Here is a 24,875-nt window from a genome sequence, read left to right as displayed (position 1 = left end):
CGAGTAGTATTTGATCTGTTATTTTTCTTAGTTAGGTTAGGGTCTTCTTGTACGCCGCGCTTATTATTAGTAATATAATTCATAAATATTTTGTATTTAAAGTATATTTATGAGTTACATATTCAATGTTTGATATGATGCAGACGAAACCACATTGGATATTTTGCATTTTTTTTAGTGATGCAATTTAACATGAAATCTTGACATTTCAAGATAGGGCAATCTATTATTTAAATAATTGTTATTTTTTTATTAATTGAGTATATGTCGTGGTAGTACATTATTCATTTCACTAAAAAATGCAGTAATTTGAAGATGATGCGTATAATAATTTCATTGTAGTCACTTCAGTACATTGTATACTCATTTCCGTTTATGAATATAGCATGAAATAGTTCTACATAAAGAGAATTACATAATATAGAAAATACAATAAATTCGCAATGGCCTACAAATAACGGTCAGCTGATAAAAAAAATAATATTCATATCATTAATGTGTGCAAATAAATATCGTCGGTAGATTCGAATATAATGTAGAAAAAACAGAAACCACACCGGTATGTTTATGATAGAGAGGATTACGTGGTGGTGCCTTCCTGGATAGGCATGTTATAGCAGTTAGCGCAATACCACGAGACGCGACAGTACGTTTCAATCCCGGAACCAGTGTCGCGAGACACAAAGGTATCATTCGTATTTGCAAGTTCCATGAAATAGTGGAACACGTGTACTGGGAATCGCAATAAAGTATCGGTGCATAAAAAGAAGACGTATTAAGTTATGTCACCTGTGCATCGATATGCACGCCCTAGTGAAAAACCGCGTGTTATGGAACAATTTAACACGTTGTGCATGTATGACCATTGAAAAGTGCATTGCGATTTCCAGTTACCATGGCCGGTGTTTTCGTTGCCACTGGCAAAGAACGCATACGGTTACGTACACGGGTAGAGTATCGAGACGTACTGGCGTGTACTCACGACCACTTTCATGGAGTGTGAGCGTCAAATGCAGGGAAGGTACTACTGTGTTTCACCAGCATGTATTGTGTTCCACGAACATATTTGTATGGTAGACGTATATACTCAGAAGCAATGAGTATTTGTATTCTGTCCATTAAAAAGGACAGGCCCAGAGTTGTCCATCTACTACTTATGCGCAGCATTCTTCCCCTCCGGAGATACCTTCACTATGGGACTTGGATTGACTCGCTTGAGTCAATCTTAGGTCGGTAGTCGGGGATATCTACGAGGGGAAACCTGTAATTGGTTGTAGCTCGTGGGCAGCATTTGGACAACTTTGGTATTAGAATTAATTTTTATGATAGTTAGTATGTTAATAAAATTTTATTTCACCTATTAGTGTGTTAATTATTATTTTCAACAGTTATACCGTCATTTGTACATAAATAACGAAATTACTATAACGTAAATTTATTTAATATTTGAATACAGTATATAATATACCAGGTTACTGTGAAGTAATTTAAGATTAATGTTTGTCTTCATTGATATTTTTAATACTATATCTAGAATTGTACATTTTCAATTTGTACTAAATTATATCACAAATGCGTACTACCACATTACTCGACGACAGAAATAAAAATTAAGTAGTGTATTTTAACTGATGTATGAGACATGACAGACATGTACAAGAAGGCGTTTCGCGACGGGTAGATTTTTGCGTCAAAGTGACATAAAACATAAAACAAAGATCAGTAGGTATATGAAGGTTTCTCATCAACCGAGGATTGTTATAAAGCCGAACGGGTGTAAAAAATAACTGCATTGTTTGAACATTACTTTCCATGAGCATAGCCAGATTATCAGTCAGATTGAAGCAATGTAATTTTTTTTCGTTCAGGTGGGTTGGGGGGGGGGCGTGTGCCCCTCCTGGCTACGTCCATGTGAGTTTCTGCGTTGAATTGAGTTTATGCTGTTGAGTGTGAATAGTGTGCGTATGATATAAAATTTGTGAAAGGGGGATAGGTGTGGAACGCATGTGATTCCATCTATTCTCCTTGGGTCTCCATTCGCAGCAACCTCCACGTGGTGAGACCTGGGCAATCATTATTATTTGGTATATAATTGGCAACTATAATCATCTACAAGTTGGCGAACTATATAGCAAATAATATGAGCCAATTGGTTGCGAGCTTTTGCTCATTTTGATCAATTGATTCTTATTGTTAGTTTCTTTACTGGCTAGATGCAAGTGGCAAGAATTTCTTGTTCTGTATATAATCTGTTCGCACCACCACAGACGAGGCATAACTGATAAAAAAAATCATGCTCGAAGATTCGTATTTTGTAGAGGAAATTTGAAGGAATGTGGCTATATTTCTGTTCAAATTTTCAACTTATCTCGAGATGCGTTGGAGTGAGGGGCGTTCCTAGTGATCAATTAACGGACGCTCAATTATTGGGCTTCTACTGTAATTCGCGAATTCACCGTTCTCATAATGTAGAGGGCAGCAAAAAATCTCTGACTGTTTGCACGATCGGTATTTCAGAACACGTGATACAAAGTCACAATGGTCACAAAGTTCCGTAAGATGTTATGGGCGGTGCGTTAGGTGATGTTAGGTCCATTCTATATTATGGTTGATTATGGTTGCACACAGATGCATATTTACGAATGTTTACGCGAGTGATGTATAAAGTTGATTCACGCAATTATAAGTTTCAATCATAATTTTTAATAAATTCTTATATAAAACTAAACACAAGTGATGTAAATAGAATATAATAGTTGTGGAAGGACCAAGCGTACTATCATCACGTTTTTGATTATAACCTTAACAGTGAAAACAAATGTTCATTTGAATCCTTTTTTCATAAATTTTTAATAATGTTTACCAACATACGAAAGCGTGTATTTAATTATGCCGTCGTTGATATAAAAGGCACCATACGGAAGTATGCCATACCAGTGAGTGCTAAATCTAATGAAACAGAAGGACCAATTTATTCGCCAATATTAGATGTTTCTAACAGTGCTGTACGGAGAAGACAAAAGGAGGAATGGCATAATAAAATTAAAAAATTAGAAACTGTGGAAGAAAAGCTGTTTGGTATTAATATGCCACGTTATTACGGATGGCGATGTTTACATTTGACAGAAGAATCCATTCCATATAATGCATTACATCACGCACAATATATTACAAGAACTCATGTTATGAATGAACATAAATTACCTGATTTCTATGATAACTTAATTATATCTGAACAATTAGACGCTATAGTCCAAAGCTTGAAAAAGCCCATAGAGGATGCTATTATTTTTGAACATTGTAGCAGATTGTGAGTATAGAATTTTAAATCATTATCTGTAGTTGAAGTTTTACATTGTATTTATAAAAAAGGAATGAATCCATTGTAGTATATTATGACATTTAATTCCATTGTTATTAATTTATAGAAACTATTGCTGTGTCATGTGAGTTATGTATGATCTGTATTATAGGAGGAAACATGAAATAACAAAGACAATAAATAGTGAGAAGGAGATGCACAATCTTATTGCTAAATCAGTTGCTTATCAAATTAATAGAATAATATTAAGTACCCTAGCTTCGTTGTTTCCACATTTAATGGAAGTTGAAGTAGATTTTGAACCAAGAAAAGAAGCATTTTGGTTCATAGGTGGTATAGATCCTCCCGAAATACTAAGGAAAATGAGAGCAGGTTCTAAATTCACTAAAGATATAGTAGATAATCCAGTCGATTTGCCAGTTCAGTATTTTGGTTCTCCAATATTGCAATTAAGGCACAGAATTCCTTTGAAAGAAATTATTCCTTTAAGTGAATTTGCAAATATAGATTGCAATATTCCCAAATTCAAGTTAGATCCTAGAGTACTGGGGTATAAATTGTTGCATTATCATGGCACCAATATACCTGGTTTCTGGCCTGGTGATCCAGCAGAATTTGGTTTATTATCTTATCAGAATTCTGCTCATTTACTACACAGAAATAAGGCTTATAATGATGAGCAAGATGCACTTACAGTGCAAGCTATATTTGCTTCTTACAGTTGGCTGTTGTCTCAGGCTTGTTATCAAGGTATAATAACATATTTGTTAAATTTGATATTTTATTGGACAGACGAATACATTTGATTGCCAAAAAAAATAACAGACACATTCTTCTTATGTCTTGATGATTTTAGGTTTTTCTACATTCAATGATATTACATATCCATTAGTAACACAAACTGTTATAACAGATGGACAGTCATTGTCATTCTGTTCTTACCAACTGAATACAACATTATTACATTCAGAACATGCAGATGTGAATCCTATGTGTAATGTATGCTGGATAACAGAACCCAAAAAACTGTTTGATGCAGTGGAGAATGAGAAAATTCATGGCTTCAACGAAGATGTTTTAAAAACATTGATAAAATTTTATATTAACAAGCCAGAAGAAAGGATGGGAGTAAATCTGAAGCCTTATTTAGGAGAATCTGTAAAACACATTGCTGATATTCCGGATGACGAGCGGAGAACTTGGCTAGAACAACATTTCAAACATCTTATGTCTAACAGGCCGAGAAATATGTACGTAAACAATTACATAAACAGTTAGAAAAATCGAGTGAAAGATTTTTATCTATCATTATGTAAAATTAATCAATTGTTTTTTTGTTTCATAGCCCACTGCCAGAAGTAGCTGATTGGCAATGGATTTATAAGATTCATCATAAAACCCGACCCATGGATAAGAAACGCGATCCATGGGAGTTCGGTTTCAAGCCATCGAAACGAAGACTCAACTTTCATTCACCAGCTTATATACCAAGATGTCTTAGAGAAAATCCGAAAAAAAGACATATAGGGCGACGGGCGAAAACGTATTATCCTGACGCATAAATTATCTAGTTGATGTAAAAATAAAATAGTAAAATACAGTTAGTTCATTTCCTCCCCCTGACTGGGCATTGAATTAATAGGTATATCGAGTCATAGATATTTATTGATACATAGATTCTGTTACGTGCAAATGTAAATGACAATGAGACTATATACAAAGTATAATTATAATTTATACGTGATCGTGTTCATAGAACGCGGCGATAACTTCAGTTGAATTGTACCTTTATATGCATCCTGTAGAGTCACGGTGTTTGGAGTCGATTCTCTGGAACACGGAGCAAACGATTAATTAAAGTAAGTTTTTTGAACAAAGGGCTTTATACATGTCAATTGTACAGCGTTGAAAGCACGAGATCTCTTCTAAACAAAATAATAAAAGTGTGTTGTCTTACTTGTTGTAAAGTACAACGACAACCTCCTTCGAAGGTGTTATAAAAGCCGTAGCCTTGATCGTTTCTGTATCGGTAATATCAATTCTAGTAGAATTTCTTTCAACGAAACTACTGAAATGTTTAATGGCATAATACATAGACAGTTTATAAAATTCATCCTTCTCTGGATTCGCAATAATAGCTGCATTGAGGAGGACATTAAGCCAGTTTGGACCACCTGCTTTGTCAACTACTAAATTCCAGTCTACCCATCCGACCGTCCAGTGATTGAAATGCTAAAAGCGGAATATGTCCGCCAGAGAAAATGATGATGTAGATCTTTAGATCAGGTTAAAATGATTTTTCGCAGTTTATGTTATTGCGGTAAGGAAAGTCGTTTACCTTGATCATGCTTAGCATATACTTTTCTCCGAGATTCCATATTTTCGACGCGACGTTCGGTGTTCCCCAATATGGCGGACCTAGATACGTATAAAATGAAAAAAGTCAAACTTGTTAAAGGAATTAACGTCCAGTATACGTACGTATAATTCAGACTCACCCCCGGATGTTTCGGTCATGATTATGATTTTATCAGGGAATTTATCGTGGGTGTCATCTAGCACAGTTATAGAAGTTTTGTCATCGGCGTACCAATGTATGGCTGTTCCAATAGTGTACCTCGATGCATTTTGGTTCTTAAACAATGGATTGATAAATCCTGGCAATAAATCTGTATTGTCATCGAGAGCCAAGACCCGTGTGCCCTTGCTTGTCGACGATTCTAAAGCCGGTCCTAAATTGTTAGCAACCCAGCGGCTTAGGTCTTCAGGAATCCATCCCATAGTACACATAATCGTTGCATTGACTCTGTAATGCAACGATGGTTCGTTGTCTGTTGTAATCGCCCACATATCTAGACCGTGTTTCTGATATTCTTCCGCAAACTTTGCCAAATAGTTTGCATAAACCTGGTAGTATTGATCCTTCAAATAACCTAATCATCATTTTAACAACTGTAACACTGTGATCTATATGTTACAGAAATAAAAATATTCTTATTCTTTGCAGGATTTTGCAACTGGACTTACCAAAACGATCATACTTTTCCGAGGTTTTCATCCAGCCAGGCGCTGACCACGCACTGCCGAAAAATTTTATTGTAGGATTCAGTTTAAGAGCCTTAGTTAAGTATGGTATTTTGTAATCATGATCCTCTTGCGTGAGGGCAAAATGTTTCAGTGACGTGTCCCCGACAATATCATCGTACGAGTAGGGTCCTGTCGAGGCATCGGTAGCACCAATTGGGATTCGAGCAATGTTGTACCCACTTCCTACTTTTGGATCGTAATATGCGCTGTAAATAATAAGGTCTGGATAAACGTCTCAACTATATCCGAATGGAACATAGTACGGATAATTATTAAATGTTCGTGCTTGTGGAAATCTGTGTCACTTGTAAAGCACTGTTTTATAATAATTTCATCTGTATTATGTTTTATTGGAGATATCAGTGGTTACCGTATCAATTGATCTTGCGTAGCCGTACTGAGATTCCTTAGGTTTATACCGGTAGCATCGGTAAAAGCACCGCCAAATCCAATAATTCTTTGATATGTCTTCTTTCTGTTTATGACTAAGGTTACATTGGAAGATGAATCGTGAGAATCACGTCCACTGAACTTCGCTGTCGACATTTTCATCCTGAGTCCCTCCTTGTTTGTTACATACCAGTAGAAAGTTCCACTTTCCGGAAGTTTGGGTTGATTGTCGTTCGGCGTATCATCGCAATAAGTTGAATTACAAATGCAAGCGACTAAGTCGTTACCGACAAAATAAGGTGCGCACTCTTTCGTGTTACCTATAATTCACAAAGTTGCTGTAGAACATGTAGATTTTGTATACGCAGATGGAACAGAATTATTTACCTTTGCCGAGAAAAAAGGCAACAACAAGGAACGGTATCCACATGCTTGAAACGTTCGGTGTTCAAAGTTGAATCGATTCGATGGCTAACTTGTTATATAGCTCCGACAACGTGAGTTTTAGAATGAGGCAAGGGTATTTCGACGGTTCGTTGTCACTTTTATCACAGATATCTACTATGTCACGATCGTGTCAAGTGCAAAATGTTTAACTTGTGTCTAACATATTGTTAGATTACCGTTTACATTTCAAGACTAATTCCATTGTTTTCGATTGAGATTCTTCAAACGGATATTTTAGTTCAAATGTTTATAAAGTAAATGTCATAATGAACTACGTGTTTAAAAAGGTTCACACGCACACGCACACGCACACGCACACGCACACGCACACGCACACGCACACGCACACGCACACGCACACGCACACGCACACACACACACACACACACACACACACTGTATTGTGTAAAAGTATAGATTTATGTAATGACAGAGGCCTATAAATGGTTGATTCATACTTGTCAAGATAACTCCTAGTAAATTACAGTAAATATATGACGACTAAAGTGTTATACGTTTCTGGTTGTATATTCATAACAAGTGTTCATAATGGTCAACAGGAAACATGTTCGTTTGCCAAGTTTTCGAACTCGTTTAAATATTTGCGGATGTACTGCACTGTGCTTGAACACGCGAAGAAATAATTACATATGTATACCTATTTGTAAATGTTTCTTCGGATCTCTATCTGTTGATAACTAAATTGACTCCGTGTTTAATATTACGAATTTAAGCTTTGTGAATCATGCCCGACCAGGGTTCTCGATAGCGGTTGTTTATACACACATGTTCTTGTATTATGCAACAAAGGTAAAAAATTGTGTCGTGAATGCCTTGTTATAGCAAACTACGAATTGCTTTGGCAAACACTTTTATCTGCAGAAAGTTTTTATGCTTGGAGAGAAATGAAGGAATATCTTTCTGCTTGATCCCATGGGCATGAAAGAACTTTCGGATATTCCAAGACGAAGTATATTGTATTATGATTTACCGATCACCTCATATTATTATAAACATGATGAACAAAAGAATACAAAATTTTCTTTTAACGATAGTAAAAAATAATAACGACTAAAAGACATTTATGTTGTATATAGTAAGTATGGGGTAAAGCCGGGTACCCGGTTGTGCCCCACATGAGGTAATTTACTAAACATTACATATTTACATTTCAGCATGCGATAAAATGACGGGTAAAACGTCAAAATACTGCGCAAAGACTGTAGAATATAATTCGGCACTTACCGTCACAGATTCTTCAAATGTAAGTGGAATAACAAAGCCAATTCACCAGTACAACATTGAAACGTTTCTAGTCGAAATTTTTCAATTCCTCTAAATGTAAAATTACGACGACGTACTTTGCTCTATGGTTGATCTCATAATGTAGTGAGGTCCACCCGAGTCTAACACCATACGCCATACGTCGGCTGGATCTCGTAGTTTTTATTTTAGAAAAACAAACGTACCCGGTTTTACTTGCTGCACACGTCTGATTTATTGTTACAGGTGACGTTATAGCTTCGTGGATTATATAATACATGGGTATTTTATAGTCAGTATACGAAGGTGTTCATCGATTGCGGGGACAATTCCAGGCTAAGGGTATCTTTGTTATCCTTCTGTACGTCCCTCAAAAGCACTTTATGTGCAACCTTATCTCTGTAATGAAAGATGAAATTTTAATCGCGAGAGAAATTAACGGGATACTGTAATATAAACATCTCCACGTAATAAATCCTACATACTTGTTGTACAGCACGATAGTAGTCTTATTCGAAGGTGCGACGAATGCTACGCCGTGGATAGAGTCGGTGGTACCGCCGATGTCAACGCGGTAAGAACCCGTATCCACGAATCCACTGACATGATTGAGAGCATAATACATAGGTTGCTTGTAAAATTCATCCGTGTCCGCATTGACAAGAATAGGTGAATCAACGTTATTCCCAATCCAAGTTGGTCCACCTTTTAGGTCAAGAGCTAGATTCCAGTCGTTCCATCCGACATACCAGTTGTTCATATACTTAAATTAAAGTATTTTTTTTTATTAGCGATTGTTTATTTAATATTGTCGCGAAGGTAAACAAGGTAATTTAATTTACTTCTATTATGCTCAGCATATATATTTCTCCTCGCTCCCACGACCCTGGATCAACCTTTATCAAACTTTGGCTACCTGTACGAATGTACATCGTTTTTGTTATTGAAATCGATAAGAAATGCGGTGAAAAGTATAAGTGTTCAATCGAAACTTACTCCCGAAAAAATAACAAAACTTTAACGAATCAATCGAATTATGGCTGTTTACTACAAACTTAAATGTACGTGAGTGTGAGTTATGAAGATTCATCTCTCGAAACGCTTACCTATGCATGCTTCTGTCATCAGGAGAAATTTATCCGCTCCTGCTGTGTACTCCCTTGCCTTTTCATTTAAAAACACTAAGTATATATACCACGGTATATAAATTCTTTGATCATCCAATGCCAAAATTATTGTATCTTTATGGTCCGATTTGGCTAGAGTTGGTCCCAAGTAGTCAGCAATGAATATGGCCATACTCTCAGGAGACCATCCCATATTGTTCAGGGGGTCAAACGGTACTAAAGCATCGGCTGGTTCGTTACCCGTCGAAACAGCCCAAATCTTGAGACCGTACTTCTTATATGCATCCAAAAATTTCAACAGATAATCGCAATAGAGTTGGTAGTATTGCTTTTTCAAGAAACCTAATCAAACATTAAACATTACAAGAATTTTTGCCTACAGAAGGACTTGGTGCCACTAAATGATTGTGTGGAATGTATTGCAACTGATCGTGAGTTGGTCTGATCATTGGATACCGCACTTTAATACAGATTTACCACCAAATCCGTTGAGTTTGTTGTCCGTTTTCATCCACGCTGGAGCTGACCAAGCAGCACTGAACAATTTTACGGAAGGATTTAATTCGAGAGCTTTCTTCACGAAAGGTATTTTATATTGGTAATCCTCTGGCGCGAGTGCGAAGTGTTCTAATGAAGTGTCGTTCGAAGTGTCGTCGTACGTGTAAGGTCTCGTTGAGAAATCAGTTCCTCCGATTGGTATCCGACCCAAAGTATACCCACTTCCTGTCTTTGGATCGTAATACGTCCTGTAAGTATGACAATCCCTTAACTAAGCATTATTTTATGTAAACTAAGATATTGTAAACTTAAAAATGATTATGTTCTGTAGAAATTTTACATAAACACATCGGAATCGTTGCGCTGTGTCATGAAACTTATTATTGTTAATCAGCTGATTCGGAATATCTTTGAGATATTTGGTACATACGACAATCACGTTGTTGAAACGTAACGATTCTTACTCTAGAATACTATCGATTACCTCATCAAATTCTCTTGAGCACCCGGGCTGAGCTTCTTTATGTTTATACCAGTAGAATCGGTAAAGGCGCCTCCAAAGCCAAGAATCTGTTGATACTTTTTAGTACTGTTGACGACTATGGTTATATTGCATGCCGGATTCTCTTTATAATTTTGAAACTCTACCGTTGCCCTCTTCAGTCTGAACCCCTCTTTGTTTGAAATATACCAGTTTGAAGACCCATCTGTAGGGACTTCGGAATGATTTTCCGGTAAACCATCGCAGTACGTTGCGTTACAAACGCATACGATTCTGTCGGGTCCTAAACTACGAGGTACGCAATCGTTGGCATTGCCTGTGAACAACGACAACTTTTATGACATCTGCAAGGTACGTCCATGACTCGAGAGTCATTCAGAAGAATTGTAATGAGAACATTCAAATTTACTTTCGATGACAAACAAGGTTACAACAAGAAATGCCCGCCACATGTTCCAAAAGTTCTTCGTTGGTACCGTTCGTTAACTGTGCAACCAGTTTACCGGAGGAAGTTATATAGACGGATATCTGTGTACTTTGGTCGATAGTAGGACTACATAATTCATACATGATTGTTGATAAGGCTTCCATTGCATTTGAAATTAGTTTCATCCTTTACCCATTCGGAAAAACCTTGGTTGTAAAGGGGACGCTAAAGCTGCCTTGCTAGGAAAAAGGCTTTGTCACCATATTGATAATGAATTAATTGGTATAAAGATGCAAACTAGAACATGAACGTCACGTATAGTTATGTTTCGTTGTGCGTAGATACGACGCGTCTTCTAACGAGTGTTATATCAGAATTAGCGTATCGAAACTAAACCGATTGATACGTCGACGATACAATTTACCGACCAAAACCGATCAAATACTCCAACTTCTGATGTGATTATATGTACATATTCTCTGATGACGATTTAAATTCTATAGTCCAGTTGAATTAGACTTCAAAACCCCCATTTTAAAAAGTAACTCTAATTAGTAATGTGTTTACGTGAAATTGTTCGCAAGGTCATTAGAAATGAAATGTATACGTTGAGACTCGTGAATTGTCGGGGAACATTGTTAACAAAATTCGAAAAGGTTCGAAAAACACGTTTTTCACGTGCAGAAGAAAACGTAATGATTTTCGAGAAAAAAAGGTCAAATAGAAAATGTAGGTATTAGAAATACTTATAAAGTGAGATATAGTACGTTAAAATCGATCCACATGTTAAGTTGCAAAAGAATTTAAACTATCTAAGCAGCATATATGCTTAATAAACCAAATACATAAATTAAAAACATAAAAAATCAAAAAAGTAAACATTTCGGGTTTACGTTAACTTTTTCTACAAATTTGGTCACGTTATTTGTTAATACTTTGTCGAGGTATTCCAAATTTAAAAAAATCATCGCTCTACGTTCATGTATTTCAGAGAAATCCTAAGTTTTTACAATTCCACCAGATATAATGCGCAAGGTCAATTTCAGGGTCTCGAGCTCGTTCACACGGCGAGCATTCCCCATTCCACTCTTGCGCGTTGCCTCATTCGCATACCGAAATTTTGTTGATCTTTATCCGAAAAGTCTCTAAATGGATTAATTCGAAAATTAATGAATAGCTAATTCAACTCTTCATCCAGACTTCGTCCAAATTTCTACTTTTAATGTTAAAAATTGACGCTACAGTGATTTTTCAAAGAAGAAAAATTATCTCACTTCTTAGTTAACTCCTCGGAGATCGTACGTTCGTCGCAATCGCATATGCGGTCGTTAAGGACACTGTCGTATATCGATCAAAGCACACGTCCGTTATTTCACCGCAAAATTTTCATTTAATTCAATTCAAATTTTCAAGCACATTGCAAAAAACGAAAGTGTGTAGCGGGCCTTATCGACCTAGTTAACGGACCATTGGTCATTTGTTCTTTCACGATCTGTTTGTCAGCTCTCGATCCAAACAAAGCATTTAACGTTCACGCACACGATACGTGCCTATATCTGGTGACTCGAGCGACGACCTCTTGAAAGTTGTTGCACTTATTCTTTCTTACATTTATTATCCATTCCTAAACAATTGAAATCCAAAATAAGGTGTTCGATTGCAGGTTTATCTGCGGTTGCCTTTTAATTAAGCGAAACGAAGGAATTGCGTAATTAGGATTTATTATTAAAATCTATACTAGACTATTCTAGTATAGATATTATCCCCACATCGCGAGGAACATTCTCAGTTTTTATAAAGTATAGTATTCATAGATTGTGCAGGTAATTCCACGTGAAAAGAACCCTTCTTCAAATCCTGGATTATCACATTCGTCGATATATTCCTCCTGCGGCAAAAAAATAAAGTGCAATTGAAAAGATCTGCGTATGCAGTGAAGTAACTTTTAAAAAGATTAAATATTAGCATAAGAGACCCATAAGAGATTCTAAGAATGCGAGAGCCTCTACTTTCAATAAGCGACAATTAATGCGATCAATAAAGTCTTTTATACGTAGTAATTGAATGTGATAAGCATTACTTGTTGTAAAGAACGACAACGATTTCGTTCGACGGTGTTATGAAAGCGTTGGCTTTAATATCGTTGTCATCGGTGATACAAATCCTGGTAGAGCCTCGGTGAATGAATCTACCGAAATGTTTCAAGGCGTGATACATGGGTTGCTTATAAAACTCATCAGTTTCTGCGTTCACAATAATGGGCGAGTCAACAGCATTATTAATCCAGTTTGGTCCTCCAGTTTTGTCTAGAGCTATGTTCCAATCGATCCATCCGACAGTCCAATGCCTTGTGTACTGAGGAAAGAGTATCATTTACTTTCAGTTGTACGCGTAATGTAATATAATTATTCTATAATCGGAAGGGTGGATAGGCAAGGCAGTGTTACCGTACTTCTATTATGCTTAAAAAGTACTTTTCTCCTCGAGGCCACGATCCTACGTCAACTCGTGGGGGGTCATCCGGGGTTCCTGTATAAATCAAGTGAAAGCGTTACTTGATCGATTTTATTCAAGTGTGTACGTATTTGTTTGAGTTTATATGGATACAGGATAAAGTTTCTGTTTCTTTTCAAAGACAGCGTAGACTCGACGTACAAACCAAACTTCCTATATTTCTCTCACGAAGCAAAGTTTAGAAACACGTTGCATCGCTTCGTTTGTAAGTAATATATATCGATATTATAGAAGCAACAAAGATTTTCGCCAAGCATACCTGTACATGCCTCGGTCATGAGAATGAATTTGTCTGGAAATGCATCGTGGGTTTCATCTAATACCTTTGCCGGTGCTATCGCATCGGTGTACCAATGTACAGTCGTGCCCGTGATGTATTTTTTCGCCTGTTCATTAGAAAACAACTCTTTGACGTACCACGGAAAGTAAACCCTTTGGTCCTCAACACCTAGAATCATTGTATTGTTATGCTTCGATGCGGCCAAACTAGGACCAAGGAATTTCGCAACCCAATTTGCCACAGTTCCAGGCGTCCATGCCATGGAGTTAACAGGGTCTTGAGGATCGATGGCATTTCCTGGCTCGTTGCCAGTTGAAATCGCCCACATATCAAGACCATTCTTTTCATACTCATTCAGGAATTTCAGGATATAATTCGTATAAACTTGATAGTATTCGTTTTTCAAGAAACCTAATGGATTGTCGGAAGAACGTTAAAAATAATTTCGGTTAGAGTGGACAAGTTGTACTTAACGATGTAATATTGTAGATATATATTATATTTACCACATCCATTGAATTTGTCGTCAGTCCTCATCCATGGCGGTGCAGTCCAGGGGACACCAAACAATTTCAATTCAGGATTAAATTCAAGAGCTTTACGTATGTACGGTATCTTATAATCGTAATCTTCTTTCGCGAGTGAAAAGTGTTCTAGCGATACGTCGTTTTCTACATCGTCATACGTGTACGGTCTCGTTGAAAAATCAGTGCCGCCGATTGGTACGCGACCTAACGTGTATCCGCTTCCTCTTTTCGGATGGAAATACGCTCTACGATAAATAGAATCTCCTTACTCGTGTGACCTTAAGTACTCTGGTTATGCACGTACGTTATACATAGGTAGGATCTCTGTTACTGTTTGCGATATAATTACCGAATTAGTTGATCCTGAGTAGGCTTGCTGAGCTTGCTTATCTGGATGCCAGCAGAATCGGTAAAGGCACCACCGAAACCGAAGATCGTTTGATATTTTTTCGTGCTATTTACGGTCAAAGTCACGGAGGAGGCGAAGGGGGAACGTCTATTCTCACTGAACTGCCCTTCTGTCATGTTCAATCGTAGTCCGGTTTTCGTTGAGACATACCAATAAAAATTCCCTTCTGGCGGCACTTTCGGGTCATTGTCGAGTGTTTCGTCGCAATGGGTAGCATTGCAGACGCATACGAATTTGTCGGTTCCGAAGCTGCGAAGAACGCAACCGTTGGCATTACCTGTGAACAACGATAACTGTAGTGACATCAGCAAGTTACATCGATGACTCGAGAGTCATTCAGAAGAACTTTAATCTTTTCACTGCGGCGCACTCTCGCACGGAATCATCAATATTGTATACGGTCCGATATGCGCACGTCAGTCGTTAAAAAAAAAGACCTAAATTCTATGTTAGATCAGTTTAGGAAAACGGTAAATGTGTTGTAGTAAGAAAAATTTTGATGTCGTATATGTATACATATGTATACGCCTTTCGTATACAGGTTGTCCCAAAACCATGGGGCAATCCGTAACACGGATATTCTTAATACAAATACAAATTGAAAATTTTTTACCGTTTTGTAATCTGAACCTCTATGTTCGAGATATTAGCAGTTAAACGAACACGACTTAGCCGTTAACGAAAAGTCAAGAAGCAGAGGCCAATGACTTGGGTCGTGCGCTTCTTGACTGTGTCTATGCGTACCTGCGAGTTTGTTTAACTGCTGATATTTCGAAAATGGAGATTCAGATCACAAAATGGTAAAGGACTCTGTGATTTGTATTTTTTGACATTGATAAATCAGCGAGGGCGTATACATATATGTATATACATGTATACGCATTTCGTAGTCGAAGGGTTAATGAGAACAATAAAATTTACTTTTGACGACAAACAAGGTAACAACAAGAAATGCCAGCCACATGTTCCAAATGTCCTTCGTTAACTGCACCACCGGTAACTGTACAACAGTTTACCGATGGAAAATATATAGACGGATATCTGTCTACTTTAGACAAGGGCAGGGATAACATAATTGATACTTTGGTACATGATTAACGGTAAGGCTTAACGTTGTATTTGAAATGAGTTTCATCCTTTCCTCATTCTGTAGACGTGGTGAATATCATACGAATAACGCCAGGCGAATCTTTTAAATTCCTCTGATTCTGAGTGACGGGAAAGCTTTGGTTGTAAAGGGGTCGCTAAAGCTGCCTTGCTGACAAAAAGGTTTTTAACTATGTTCAGAATAAATTAACCAGTATAAAGATGCGAACTAAAACATGAACGTCACGTATAGTTATGTTTCACTTTGTATAGATACGATGTGTCTTCTAATAAGTTTTATATCAGTATCAGCGAATCGAAACTAAACCGATTGATATAATATGCCGACCAAAACCGATCAAACACCCTAAAGTCTGATGTAATTCTATAAGATCCTAAATTCCTAAAAAGTACATGTTCGTCAATGCAAATTGGGTTGCTTAGACAGGACCTAGTATAGACTGGTTTAATGTACCCAAGTTAGCCCATCGTGAATTTCCGAAATTACGTATCTTGAAAGACGAGGCCACACGTAATATCACGGTGTCTATGCAATCGATACAACAAGTAAATATATTAGAATTTGTTGTAAATAATGAATATTAATTTGTTAAGATTACATACTAAATATACTTAATAAGTGTGTAAACGTAAAAATAAATATTCATTATTTGCAACCTGGCAGCAGGGCGTGGTTCCCGCTGACCTATAATAGAGTGATAGAATTACAATAACAGTAGACTCACGTTAAGGTAGCGCCCGTTAAAATAGCGTTAGGAACAGGTGTATTAACCAAAGATGTATTTAAACCAAGTCATTACTCCTGTATTAACAAGCTGAGTATACAAACAACAGATACGATTCGATGTGAAAGACTTTGCAACAAGGGAGAGTTGTTGATGGAATGTTGTCTCGAGCAGAAAAGGAAAACCTGATAACGAGGCGGTGACGCTGGGAGCACGATTCATTACTAATATCGATCACACATCTTTTGTGTTACGTTTTAGATATGTTTAGACATGCGAGAAGTAATTACACTATTTTACATTTATACAATTATTATAATTAATATGTACTCTTAGCAAATAGGTATTCATAATTTGCAACAGAATTGATTTAGATTAATTTACGATTATTACCAACAAATATATATTTTTGAGACCATGACATTAACATTATAAAAAATTATATTTTTACCAACATGCTCTACTAAACGTTAATTGATTCAAAAGTGTTCTAATTAGATGCTAAAAAGCTTTCACGTGGAACATATTGTCCAAGTTGGGTGATTTTATTACCAATGCATCGATCTATTGCAATGTTGTAGCGCGACCCTTTTGCACGAATGATAAATATATTTCTTCATTCTATACGCATATTAGTGCTGCATACCATTGACATTCGAAACAAGGTTGAAGCTTATCGGGGGTGGATTTTCAATTAAGCGAAACAGAACAATTGCCTAATTGGAATTTATTATTGAAATCTATACTGCAAGTTATACGAAGTAAAATTGTACACATTGAACTGTTGGTGCATTGCAATGAACAGTTTTAATTTTTATAAATTATAGTATTCATAGATTGTGCAGGTAATTCCACGCGAAGAGAACCCTTCTTTGGATCCTGAATATTCACGTTCGTCGATATACGTCTCCTGCGGCAAAAAAATAAAAAGTGCAATTGAAAAGATCTGCGTATGCAGTGAAGTAACTTTTAAAAAGATTAAACGTTAGCATAAGAGACCCATAAGAGATTCTAAGAATGCGAGAGTCTCTACTTTCAATAAACGACAATTAATGCGATCAATAAAGTCTTTTATACGTAATAATTGAATGTGATAAGCATTACTTGTTGTAAAGAACGACAACGATTTCGTTCGACGGTGTTATGAAAGCGTTGGCTTTAACATTGTTGTCATCGGTGATAAAAATCCTGCTAGAGCCTCGGTCAATGAATCTACTGAAATGTTTCAAGGCGTGATACATGGGTTGCTTATAAAATTCATCAGTTTCTGCGTTCACAATAATGGGCGAGTCAACGAAATTTTTAATCCAATTTGGTCCTCCAGTGCTGTCTAGAGCTATGTTCCAATCGATCCATCCGACCGTCCAATGCCTTGTGTACTGAGGAAAGAGCATCATTTACTTTTAGTTCTACGCGCAAGATAATTATTCTATAATCGGAAGGGTGGATTAGCAAAGCAGTGTTACCGTACTTCTATTATGCTTAAAAAGTACTTTTCTCCTCTAGGCCACGATCCTTTATCAACTCGTGGGGGGTCCAGTTGGGTTCCTGTATAAACCAAATGAAAGCGTTACTGCGAGGTCGATTTTGTTCAAGCGTGCACGCATTTATTTGAGCCTGCATGAATACAGGATAAGGTTCCTGTTTTCATGAATCTAAAGAAAGATTTTCGTCGAGCGTACCTGTACATGCCTCGGTCATGAGAATGAATTTGTCTGGAAACGCATCGTGTGTTTCATCCAATACCTTTGCCGGGGATATGAAGTCAGTATACCAATGTACAGCTGTGCCCGCGATGTATTTTTTCGCCTGTTCATTGGACAACACATGTTTGACGAACCACGGTAAGAAAATCCTTTGGTCGTCGAGAGTTAGAATCTTTGTATTATTGTGCTCCGATGCGGCCAAACTGGGACCAAGGAATTTTGCAACCCAATTTGCCACAGTTCCGGACGTCCATCCCAGGGTGTTAAGATGATCGAAAGGTAAGTAGGCATTTATTGGCTCGTTGCCAGTTGAAATCGCCCATATATCAATACCGTTCTTTTTATATTCATCCAGGAATTTCAAGATATAATTCGCATAAAGTTGATAGTATTCCTTTTTCAAGAAACCTAACGGATTGTCGGAAGAACGTTAAAAATTATTTCGGTTAGAGGGAATACGTTTTGCTTAACGAGGTACTATTGTGGGTATTATATTTACCAAATCCATTGATTTTGTCGTTAGTCTTCATCCATGTCGGAGGTGACCAGGCGGCGCTGACCAATTTCAATTCAGGATTAAATTCAAGAGCTTTACGTATGTACGGTATCTTATAATCGTAATCATCTTTCGCGAGTGAAAAGTGTTCTAGCGATACGTCGTTTTCTTCATCGTCGTACGTGTACGGTCTTGTTGAAAAATCAGTGCCCCCGATTGGTACGCGACCTAACGTGTATCCGCTTCCGCTTTTCGGATGGAAATACGCTCTACGATAAATAGAATCTCCTTATTCGTGTGACCTTGAGTACTTTGGTTATGCATGTAAGTTGTAGGTTGGATGTCTGTTACTGTTTGTGATATAATTACCGAATTAGTTGATCCTGAGTAGGCTTGCTGAGCTTGCTTATCTGGATGCCAGCAGAATCCGTAAAGGCACCACCGAAACCGAAGATCGTTTGATACTTTTTCGTGCTATTTACGGTCAAAGTCACGGTGGTAGCGAAGGGGGGACGTGTATTCTCGCTGAACTGCCCTTCCGTCATGCTCAATCGTAGTCCGGTTTTCGTTGAGACATACCAATAAAAATGCCCTTCTGGCGGCACTTTCGGGTCATTGTCGAGTGTTTCGTCGCAATAGGTAGCATTGCAAACGCATACGATTTTGTCGGTTCCGAAGCTGCGAGGAACGCAGTCCTTCGCCTGACCTGCAAGTAACACAAAACGTTATTATTTTTGAATGTTACATTTGTCAATTAATTTGTAACTTATTTTGTCTGTGTTACCATTACCTGCAGCTGTAAAGAGGCCAATTACCAGCAGCGCCTTCCACATAATCCGACAGCTCATCAGTCGTAGCTGTAATTAAACTTACAATTAGTCGTATCAGATTGATTGGTATCAAGACATAGCTTATATGTGGATCCATATTGTGTACTTTGTGATATCGCATAGTAAACAACATGTGTCGTTAAGCACCGTTCGGAGTAGTGACGCTTTTCATTCGTAATGTATCAGTGATATATACTATACATACATAAGGTTTATTGATTATTTCAACAGAGTAGCTGATTCTCAACCGTTATACTCATTTGTGTGTAAAGAATTGACAATAGTTAAATCATCTGCAGTACAGTATTTACGGTACTGTCATTTAGTTTCTCGCTATTCTTGTAAGAGTATTATTAAACCTGAAACCTCACCCGAGTGTGATTTTTGAGACTCGAAACTCTTACACGATTTATATGTCAAAGTAACGCGTCAATGTTCTCAGTCCAGTATTCGAGATACATTTTAACTCAGTCTTACTTATTCGGTGATACACCAAGCACGTTTTTCAGTGGATATTTTTGTACCTGGAAAATGCTTTCCCGAGTTCCTTTCTACATTTATATTCTCTGCTCCGAATCGTGTACGAGTCAAGCGCTATTTTAAGTTGAAACAGACGATGATATTATGATGCAAAGATGTACCGGTGGAAGATGGCAGTGTGGTATTAAATACGCTATCTATTCCCACCTCAATGACACAACGCAATGCAACGCCCAATAATTTTGCAGATGCATGTTTACACCACTCCAAACTGCTTTGTTAATTGTATTGCATTGATGTGATCGAGATGTTAATGAACAACACTAGTCAACATTGTCCCATTTATTGAATTAGCAACAAGAAGAGACTCGCCCGAACCTAGTTATCGAATGCGTACAATGATAGTCAGGATCGAAAGAAATTTTGAGAAATTCGGAGAAGACGCATAGGCCGGAACTTGTAAAGTAATGGGACAGATTGGAAAAATAAGAGTTGCAAAAACATAATGAAATGGATGGAATGAACGTGGTAGCAGTTTTGTAGCCGCTATAACATAATTATACACTTTTTGGCACTTTCACTTTGCTAAGTAGATATTTACGAAAATATTCAGCGACGTCATTTTTCAACTGAATTATTTAACCTTCGTTGCCAGGAAGACACGATAAGTAACTAATTAGAAACAGGTCTATCTGCATATCTTGAATAACAGCTGCCAATGTATAACTTGTATTATATAAATTGGGTACACGGTTAAACGTTTCGCTCCAAGGTTACGTTTCGAACGAGATGAAACCGATATAGCGCGGTAAACGTCGAAACGAACGACGACGCCTCGACCATGACGAGAAAAAGGAAGATATTGATGATCGAAATTTCTCGAGTACCGTTGATAATCCGATCTGACTTATTGTTAGTAGCCGTAACTTTAGTAGCGTTCACGCGAACCGTCGGAAGTCGCGACAAGTGAATACGAAAGGGAAACATTTTAAATGGGATGACGCCACGGGTAAGGCTGTCAAGCTGACAAACAGGCTGTAAGATGCTACTAAAGTATCCGTACGCAAACAGGTTTCGCATCGCACACCTGTATATCCCTTCGAAAAGTAACGATTATTTCGTAACAACGCTTCACATATTAAGTATTCTATAGCATTTTCGAAAATGACCTTCCGATGCACACAACAAATTACTTTTACGAACATACTGAAGATTTCGATGCGAGTAATATGGAATGGGAACATAAGGCCGACAAGGTAATACCTGCGCTTGAGCATCTGTGCACTCGACAGTTATTCTCGATTTTCGGACTTTTTCATTCGCGAACTATGTATCAGTTGGCAAGTTAATATCTTTTATGTGACCACAATCAATGCTGTCTCTGCAGCTTTTTCTCTCGAATGACGCTATCCTATCAATTCTGTCCACGTCAATTGTTTCGATTTCCATAATAGTCAACGGGATGAAGCTCGAATAAAAGGGGGTCGTTGAGTAGGAGTTTCGTTTTAGAAGCAGTTTTAACGATTTTCAGTAAATCTCGCCTTATACACGAACAGTATGCCGTGCCAGTCCTTTGTTTGGAAGAGCAATGCGATAGAAATATGTATAATATAGAGTACCTACGGAATACTGGTATATTGAAAGGAAATAAGAATAGGTCGCAAATCGGACGGATTATCGTCTCGTTTTCTTTATACAATACATGACACGACCATTTGACATTCATAACTTCTTTCTCTGTAAAAGGAGATGAAAACCATCCCGAATTAATTAAAATAGTAGAGAGACGAAACCGCATAATTGCATCGGTAAGTATATTTTATTTAGTCATTTGACGGTCGCGGTGAACGATATTATGGTCGGCGCGAAGATGTTTCATGTAAGTCGCAGATGGAATGAACGATACGTACGCAAGTTAGGCAGCTGCGTTTAAAGATACGATCGATTTAAATAGCGTCATAAAATTTACATTTCGTCGCAAGTATCGACAAAATTATCGAGACTCAAACAATATTCTCGAATAACAGCAAGGGCAACGAGTCTTGCAGTATTTTCGTCGGCAGTTAGTCGTGGCATGTGTTTTTAATTGTTTTCGTTACCTATATGTATAATATTTCAATAGTTCAGTCTATCCATTCCAATTCCCCCGAGTCAAACACGTATAAATTATTGCGGAAAGCGTCGCTTGTATTTGAATTTTCAAATATTTAAATTCGACTGATTAGAATGTTTGGTTTATCTGGTTAGCAACAAGGATGATAAGTATGCAAAATTAATTTGGATTATGCATTCAGTTTTTTCTTTGTTTTTAACCGCGAGACCGTCTCGTTGAAAATCCATAACTTCTTCAGTTAAAAAACCTGTAAAGTCGTCTAATTGTAAGACGCAAGGAAATATCCTTTCCATCGAATCGAGAAAATAGTTTGTTTTTCGCGTCGATAGGTATTATTGGTTGAATTTAACGAGTCGTGGCTAAGGAAACGTAGGTAGTGTGGCGACTAGGATGTGGTCTGTATCGTTAGATAAATCGGGGAGCAAGATCGCGAGGACAGTCCAGCAGGGTGACTCGTTCCCTCTCGGAAGCGGTGGCGTGAACGGACAGAAAAATCCCGTCGAAATTACTTGCCTCGGGGTCCGAGAAAGTGGTAGGGAGCTTTTATGCGCGCGTTAAACAGATTGTTCCGGGATGCGGACAGTTCGATAAGTGGATACGATACGAACACGGAGGATCCGTGGGCTTTAATAAATCAAAGAGAGTCACTCTCCGATGTGCGAGTACAGGACAGAGGGGCGTTACGAGTTAGGTACGAATCGAGTGATATGATGCGTGAAAAAGGCCGAATTTCCGGGATTGCTGCTGCCCTCGTCGAGAAAAAACGGATCGTCGTTCGACGTAGTGCGCGTAAACACTACCGATAAAATTATTCCTTGCGAAACTGGCTACAGGTTACGAACCGAGAGAAAATTTCGTTCTCGCTCTGCATTAATTCCGGTCGAGTCTCTCTATTTTCTGTACGTTGTGATTCTACCAAATAAAAAGACTGAACGAGGTGGTGAAGTCTATTCGTTGAGAAGAAACGCGTTGAATGTGTATCAAGATTCCGGGCGAACGAACAAACAGAAAAATCTAACATGGATCGACTGCAAACACGCAGAGAACTTCTCGTCGAAATGTGAATCAGAAAAGTCCGCGTGGCATTCGACTGTCAATGGCACGTCGAGTCATTTGTTCACCTAGCTGGCACCGTCGAAGAATCGTGTTGACGTTCTATTAAATCCTACGTGCCCGATAAAAATGCATAGAGTTTAAAGGGAACTTGGAACACGCGCCTGGTCGTCATAGGTGAATGTAACGTCACGGAACGGACTAGCTTTTATTCCGGTGAAATTTCGGTGAAAACATCATCGTTTCGTCTCGTCTACATATACGTATGTAGGTACCTACCTGCTAAAAGGAACTGTTGCAATTGATCATTCGTTTTAATACAACGAGTGTACATTTCACTTATATTTGTTCCTTCGAAAAATTCACATTTCTCGATTTTTTATGCATTTAAAGAAAAAATAATTCTTTGAATGCACATTGATTTGTTTAACGGTTATTATCCGATTATTACTCCAGTCTTTGGCCACCAGAAATCGTTCGTACCGTTCTGATTGTTCACATGTACATATATACCTATCTATGTATGTACATGTATACTCTTTACGAAATGTTAAATATAACGGATAACTCGAAAGGCATAAAGACCGGCATTTGTATATTCTTGACACTGGCTAAACTATTTCTTTGGACATTTCATTCTTTGCGTATGGTCTTTTTGTAAGTTTCTGTTTTGATTTGTTTTCGTTTACCCCTTTTTATCGTTATCGATAACATCGAAATGATATAAAAAATATGGTTTTCCATGCACATACATCTCATTAATTCGTCGCGATAAGCGATAAAGACAGATCGTGAAAAGGAAAGTTTAATCTCGTATAGTTTGTCGCACGGTGTGCCAGACAACATCGTGTAGTTATGTAAATCGATGACGAAACTTTTTAATGAAAATTTGTAATCTCGAATTTTCTAAGAACTTTAAACTTTCGTGATGCGATGAAAATGTTAATCGGACGATGTCTCAGCGTTCCAGTGAAACGTCGAGTATCTAATGCGGTTGTCGTTTGCATTCGAATGTTCCTTTTCCTTTTCATCGTCTCGCTTTAGTTTTAACGTACGATATCCGTCTGTCCAGAAGCTGGATAATCAGATGTATTTATTTTCTGCCGTCTTGGAATACATTTTTAAGTCGATATGCAAATCGAAAACTTACTACCCTTCCTTGTAAATTGTGCAGTCACCAACCTAGTAAACGTAATTTTGTAATGTTCCGAATCTCCTAATAGGTATTTAATTTTAATCGCAAAATAAAAACGAAGGGACTGATGAACAGCAAATGTGGTCAGGCCATGTGTTATGAACTATCCGCGATATGTAGATGAAAGATCGCCGGTGTTCGTAAGAATAAGTGATACTATTTAGCTGGACCAAATTAAATTCAACCAAGATAAATGACGGTGTTACGCTAGCCTTGCTGCTGCAAGCGTGTGAAATGTAAATTATTTGAAATTAAGGTGCAGACCGGCGGTCAGGTTTCCGTTAAATGTATAAATACGCGCGGTCGGGTTCCAGCGCGAGTAATTCTCTCTTCAATGTCGTGTTGCTCGTCACGGTGGTATTTTTCATTAACTATCA

General features: G+C 37.7%; 5 protein-coding genes across 5 annotated transcripts; 1 reads left to right on the top strand and 4 right to left on the bottom strand.

Annotated features, from left to right (window-relative positions):
* The first annotated feature begins 2,618 nt into the window (after positions 1–2,618).
* On the top strand, positions 2,619–4,929 carry LOC107195113 (28S ribosomal protein S30, mitochondrial). The gene is made up of 4 exons (XM_015584892.1): positions 2,619–3,310; positions 3,474–4,072; positions 4,179–4,572; positions 4,668–4,929. The coding sequence occupies exons 1-4, from the start codon at positions 2,856–2,858 to the stop codon at positions 4,882–4,884; spliced, it is 1,665 nt and encodes a 554-aa protein (XP_015440378.1). The 5' UTR covers positions 2,619–2,855; the 3' UTR covers positions 4,885–4,929.
* A 680-nt stretch (positions 4,930–5,609) lies between these two features.
* On the bottom strand, positions 5,610–7,229 carry LOC107195098 (glucosylceramidase-like). Its single transcript, XM_015584874.1, has 5 exons — positions 7,187–7,229; positions 6,780–7,119; positions 6,350–6,615; positions 5,821–6,255; positions 5,610–5,740 (listed from the first exon to the last, which is right to left on the bottom strand). The coding sequence occupies exons 1-5, from the start codon at positions 7,227–7,229 to the stop codon at positions 5,610–5,612; spliced, it is 1,215 nt and encodes a 404-aa protein (XP_015440360.1).
* A 1,490-nt stretch (positions 7,230–8,719) lies between these two features.
* On the bottom strand, positions 8,720–11,103 carry LOC107195112 (glucosylceramidase-like). Its single transcript, XM_015584890.1, has 7 exons — positions 11,046–11,103; positions 10,619–10,952; positions 10,114–10,382; positions 9,616–9,978; positions 9,352–9,425; positions 8,995–9,272; positions 8,720–8,908 (listed from the first exon to the last, which is right to left on the bottom strand). Exons 1-7 carry the CDS (start codon positions 11,086–11,088, stop codon positions 8,803–8,805), a joined length of 1,467 nt encoding a protein of 488 aa, XP_015440376.1. The 5' UTR covers positions 11,089–11,103; the 3' UTR covers positions 8,720–8,802.
* A 1,745-nt stretch (positions 11,104–12,848) lies between these two features.
* LOC107195097 (glucosylceramidase-like) lies at positions 12,849–15,757 on the bottom strand. Its single transcript, XM_015584873.1, has 7 exons — positions 15,715–15,757; positions 14,734–15,070; positions 14,364–14,629; positions 13,837–14,268; positions 13,516–13,592; positions 13,144–13,418; positions 12,849–12,951 (listed from the first exon to the last, which is right to left on the bottom strand). The coding sequence occupies exons 1-7, from the start codon at positions 15,755–15,757 to the stop codon at positions 12,849–12,851; spliced, it is 1,533 nt and encodes a 510-aa protein (XP_015440359.1).
* Positions 15,758–17,384: 1,627 nt separating this feature from the next.
* LOC107195114 (glucosylceramidase-like) lies at positions 17,385–19,667 on the bottom strand. The gene is made up of 7 exons (XM_015584893.1): positions 19,618–19,667; positions 19,197–19,533; positions 18,831–19,096; positions 18,308–18,739; positions 18,097–18,173; positions 17,730–18,004; positions 17,385–17,535 (listed from the first exon to the last, which is right to left on the bottom strand). Exons 1-7 carry the CDS (start codon positions 19,658–19,660, stop codon positions 17,433–17,435), a joined length of 1,533 nt encoding a protein of 510 aa, XP_015440379.1. The 5' UTR covers positions 19,661–19,667; the 3' UTR covers positions 17,385–17,432.
* Between the last annotated feature and the right edge of the window lie 5,208 nt (positions 19,668–24,875).

This window comes from Dufourea novaeangliae, unplaced genomic scaffold (assembly GCF_001272555.1).
Source record: "Dufourea novaeangliae isolate 0120121106 unplaced genomic scaffold, ASM127255v1 scaffold49, whole genome shotgun sequence".
NCBI lineage: Eukaryota > Metazoa > Arthropoda > Insecta > Hymenoptera > Halictidae > Dufourea > Dufourea novaeangliae.
This window is presented reverse-complemented; position numbering and strand designations above follow the sequence as displayed.

Bases quoted from the DNA above. Each gene is read 5' to 3' on its own strand.
- LOC107195114 (XM_015584893.1), bottom strand. From the start codon at position 19,660: ATGTGGAAGGCGCTGCTGGTAATTGGCCTCTTTACAGCTGCAG. The intron at 19,097-19,196 runs GTAATTATATCA...TATTTATCGTAG, and splicing joins ACTCAGGATCAACTAATTCG to AGCGTATTTCCATCCGAAAA. The intron at 17,536-17,729 runs GTAATGCTTATC...TTTTTGCCGCAG, and splicing joins GTTGTCGTTCTTTACAACAA to GAGACGTATATCGACGAACG.
- LOC107195097 (XM_015584873.1), bottom strand. From the start codon at position 15,757: ATGTGGCTGGCATTTCTTGTTGTTACCTTGTTTGTCGTCAAAA. The intron at 15,071-15,714 runs GTAAATTTTATT...CGTTGTTCACAG, and splicing joins TACCTTGTTTGTCGTCAAAA to GTAATGCCAACGGTTGCGTT. The intron at 14,269-14,363 runs GTAAATATAATA...ACAATCCATTAG, and splicing joins CGACAAATTCAATGGATGTG to GTTTCTTGAAAAACGAATAC.
- LOC107195098 (XM_015584874.1), bottom strand. From the start codon at position 7,229: ATGTGGATACCGTTCCTTGTTGTTGCCTTTTTTCTCGGCAAAG. The intron at 7,120-7,186 runs GTAAATAATTCT...TGTGAATTATAG, and splicing joins TGCCTTTTTTCTCGGCAAAG to GTAACACGAAAGAGTGCGCA. The intron at 6,256-6,349 runs GTAAGTCCAGTT...AATGATGATTAG, and splicing joins GGAAAAGTATGATCGTTTTG to GTTATTTGAAGGATCAATAC.
- LOC107195112 (XM_015584890.1), bottom strand. From the start codon at position 11,088: ATGTGGCGGGCATTTCTTGTTGTAACCTTGTTTGTCATCGAAA. The intron at 9,426-9,615 runs GTAAGCGTTTCG...ACATTCGTACAG, and splicing joins GATGACAGAAGCATGCATAG to GTAGCCAAAGTTTGATAAAG. The intron at 9,273-9,351 runs GTAAATTAAATT...CTTTAATTTAAG, and splicing joins ATATGCTGAGCATAATAGAA to TATATGAACAACTGGTATGT.
- LOC107195113 (XM_015584892.1), top strand. From the start codon at position 2,856: ATGTTTACCAACATACGAAAGCGTGTATTTAATTATGCCGTCGTTGAT. The intron at 3,311-3,473 runs GTGAGTATAGAA...TCTGTATTATAG, and splicing joins TTTGAACATTGTAGCAGATT to GAGGAAACATGAAATAACAA. The intron at 4,573-4,667 runs GTACGTAAACAA...TTTGTTTCATAG, and splicing joins TCTAACAGGCCGAGAAATAT to CCCACTGCCAGAAGTAGCTG.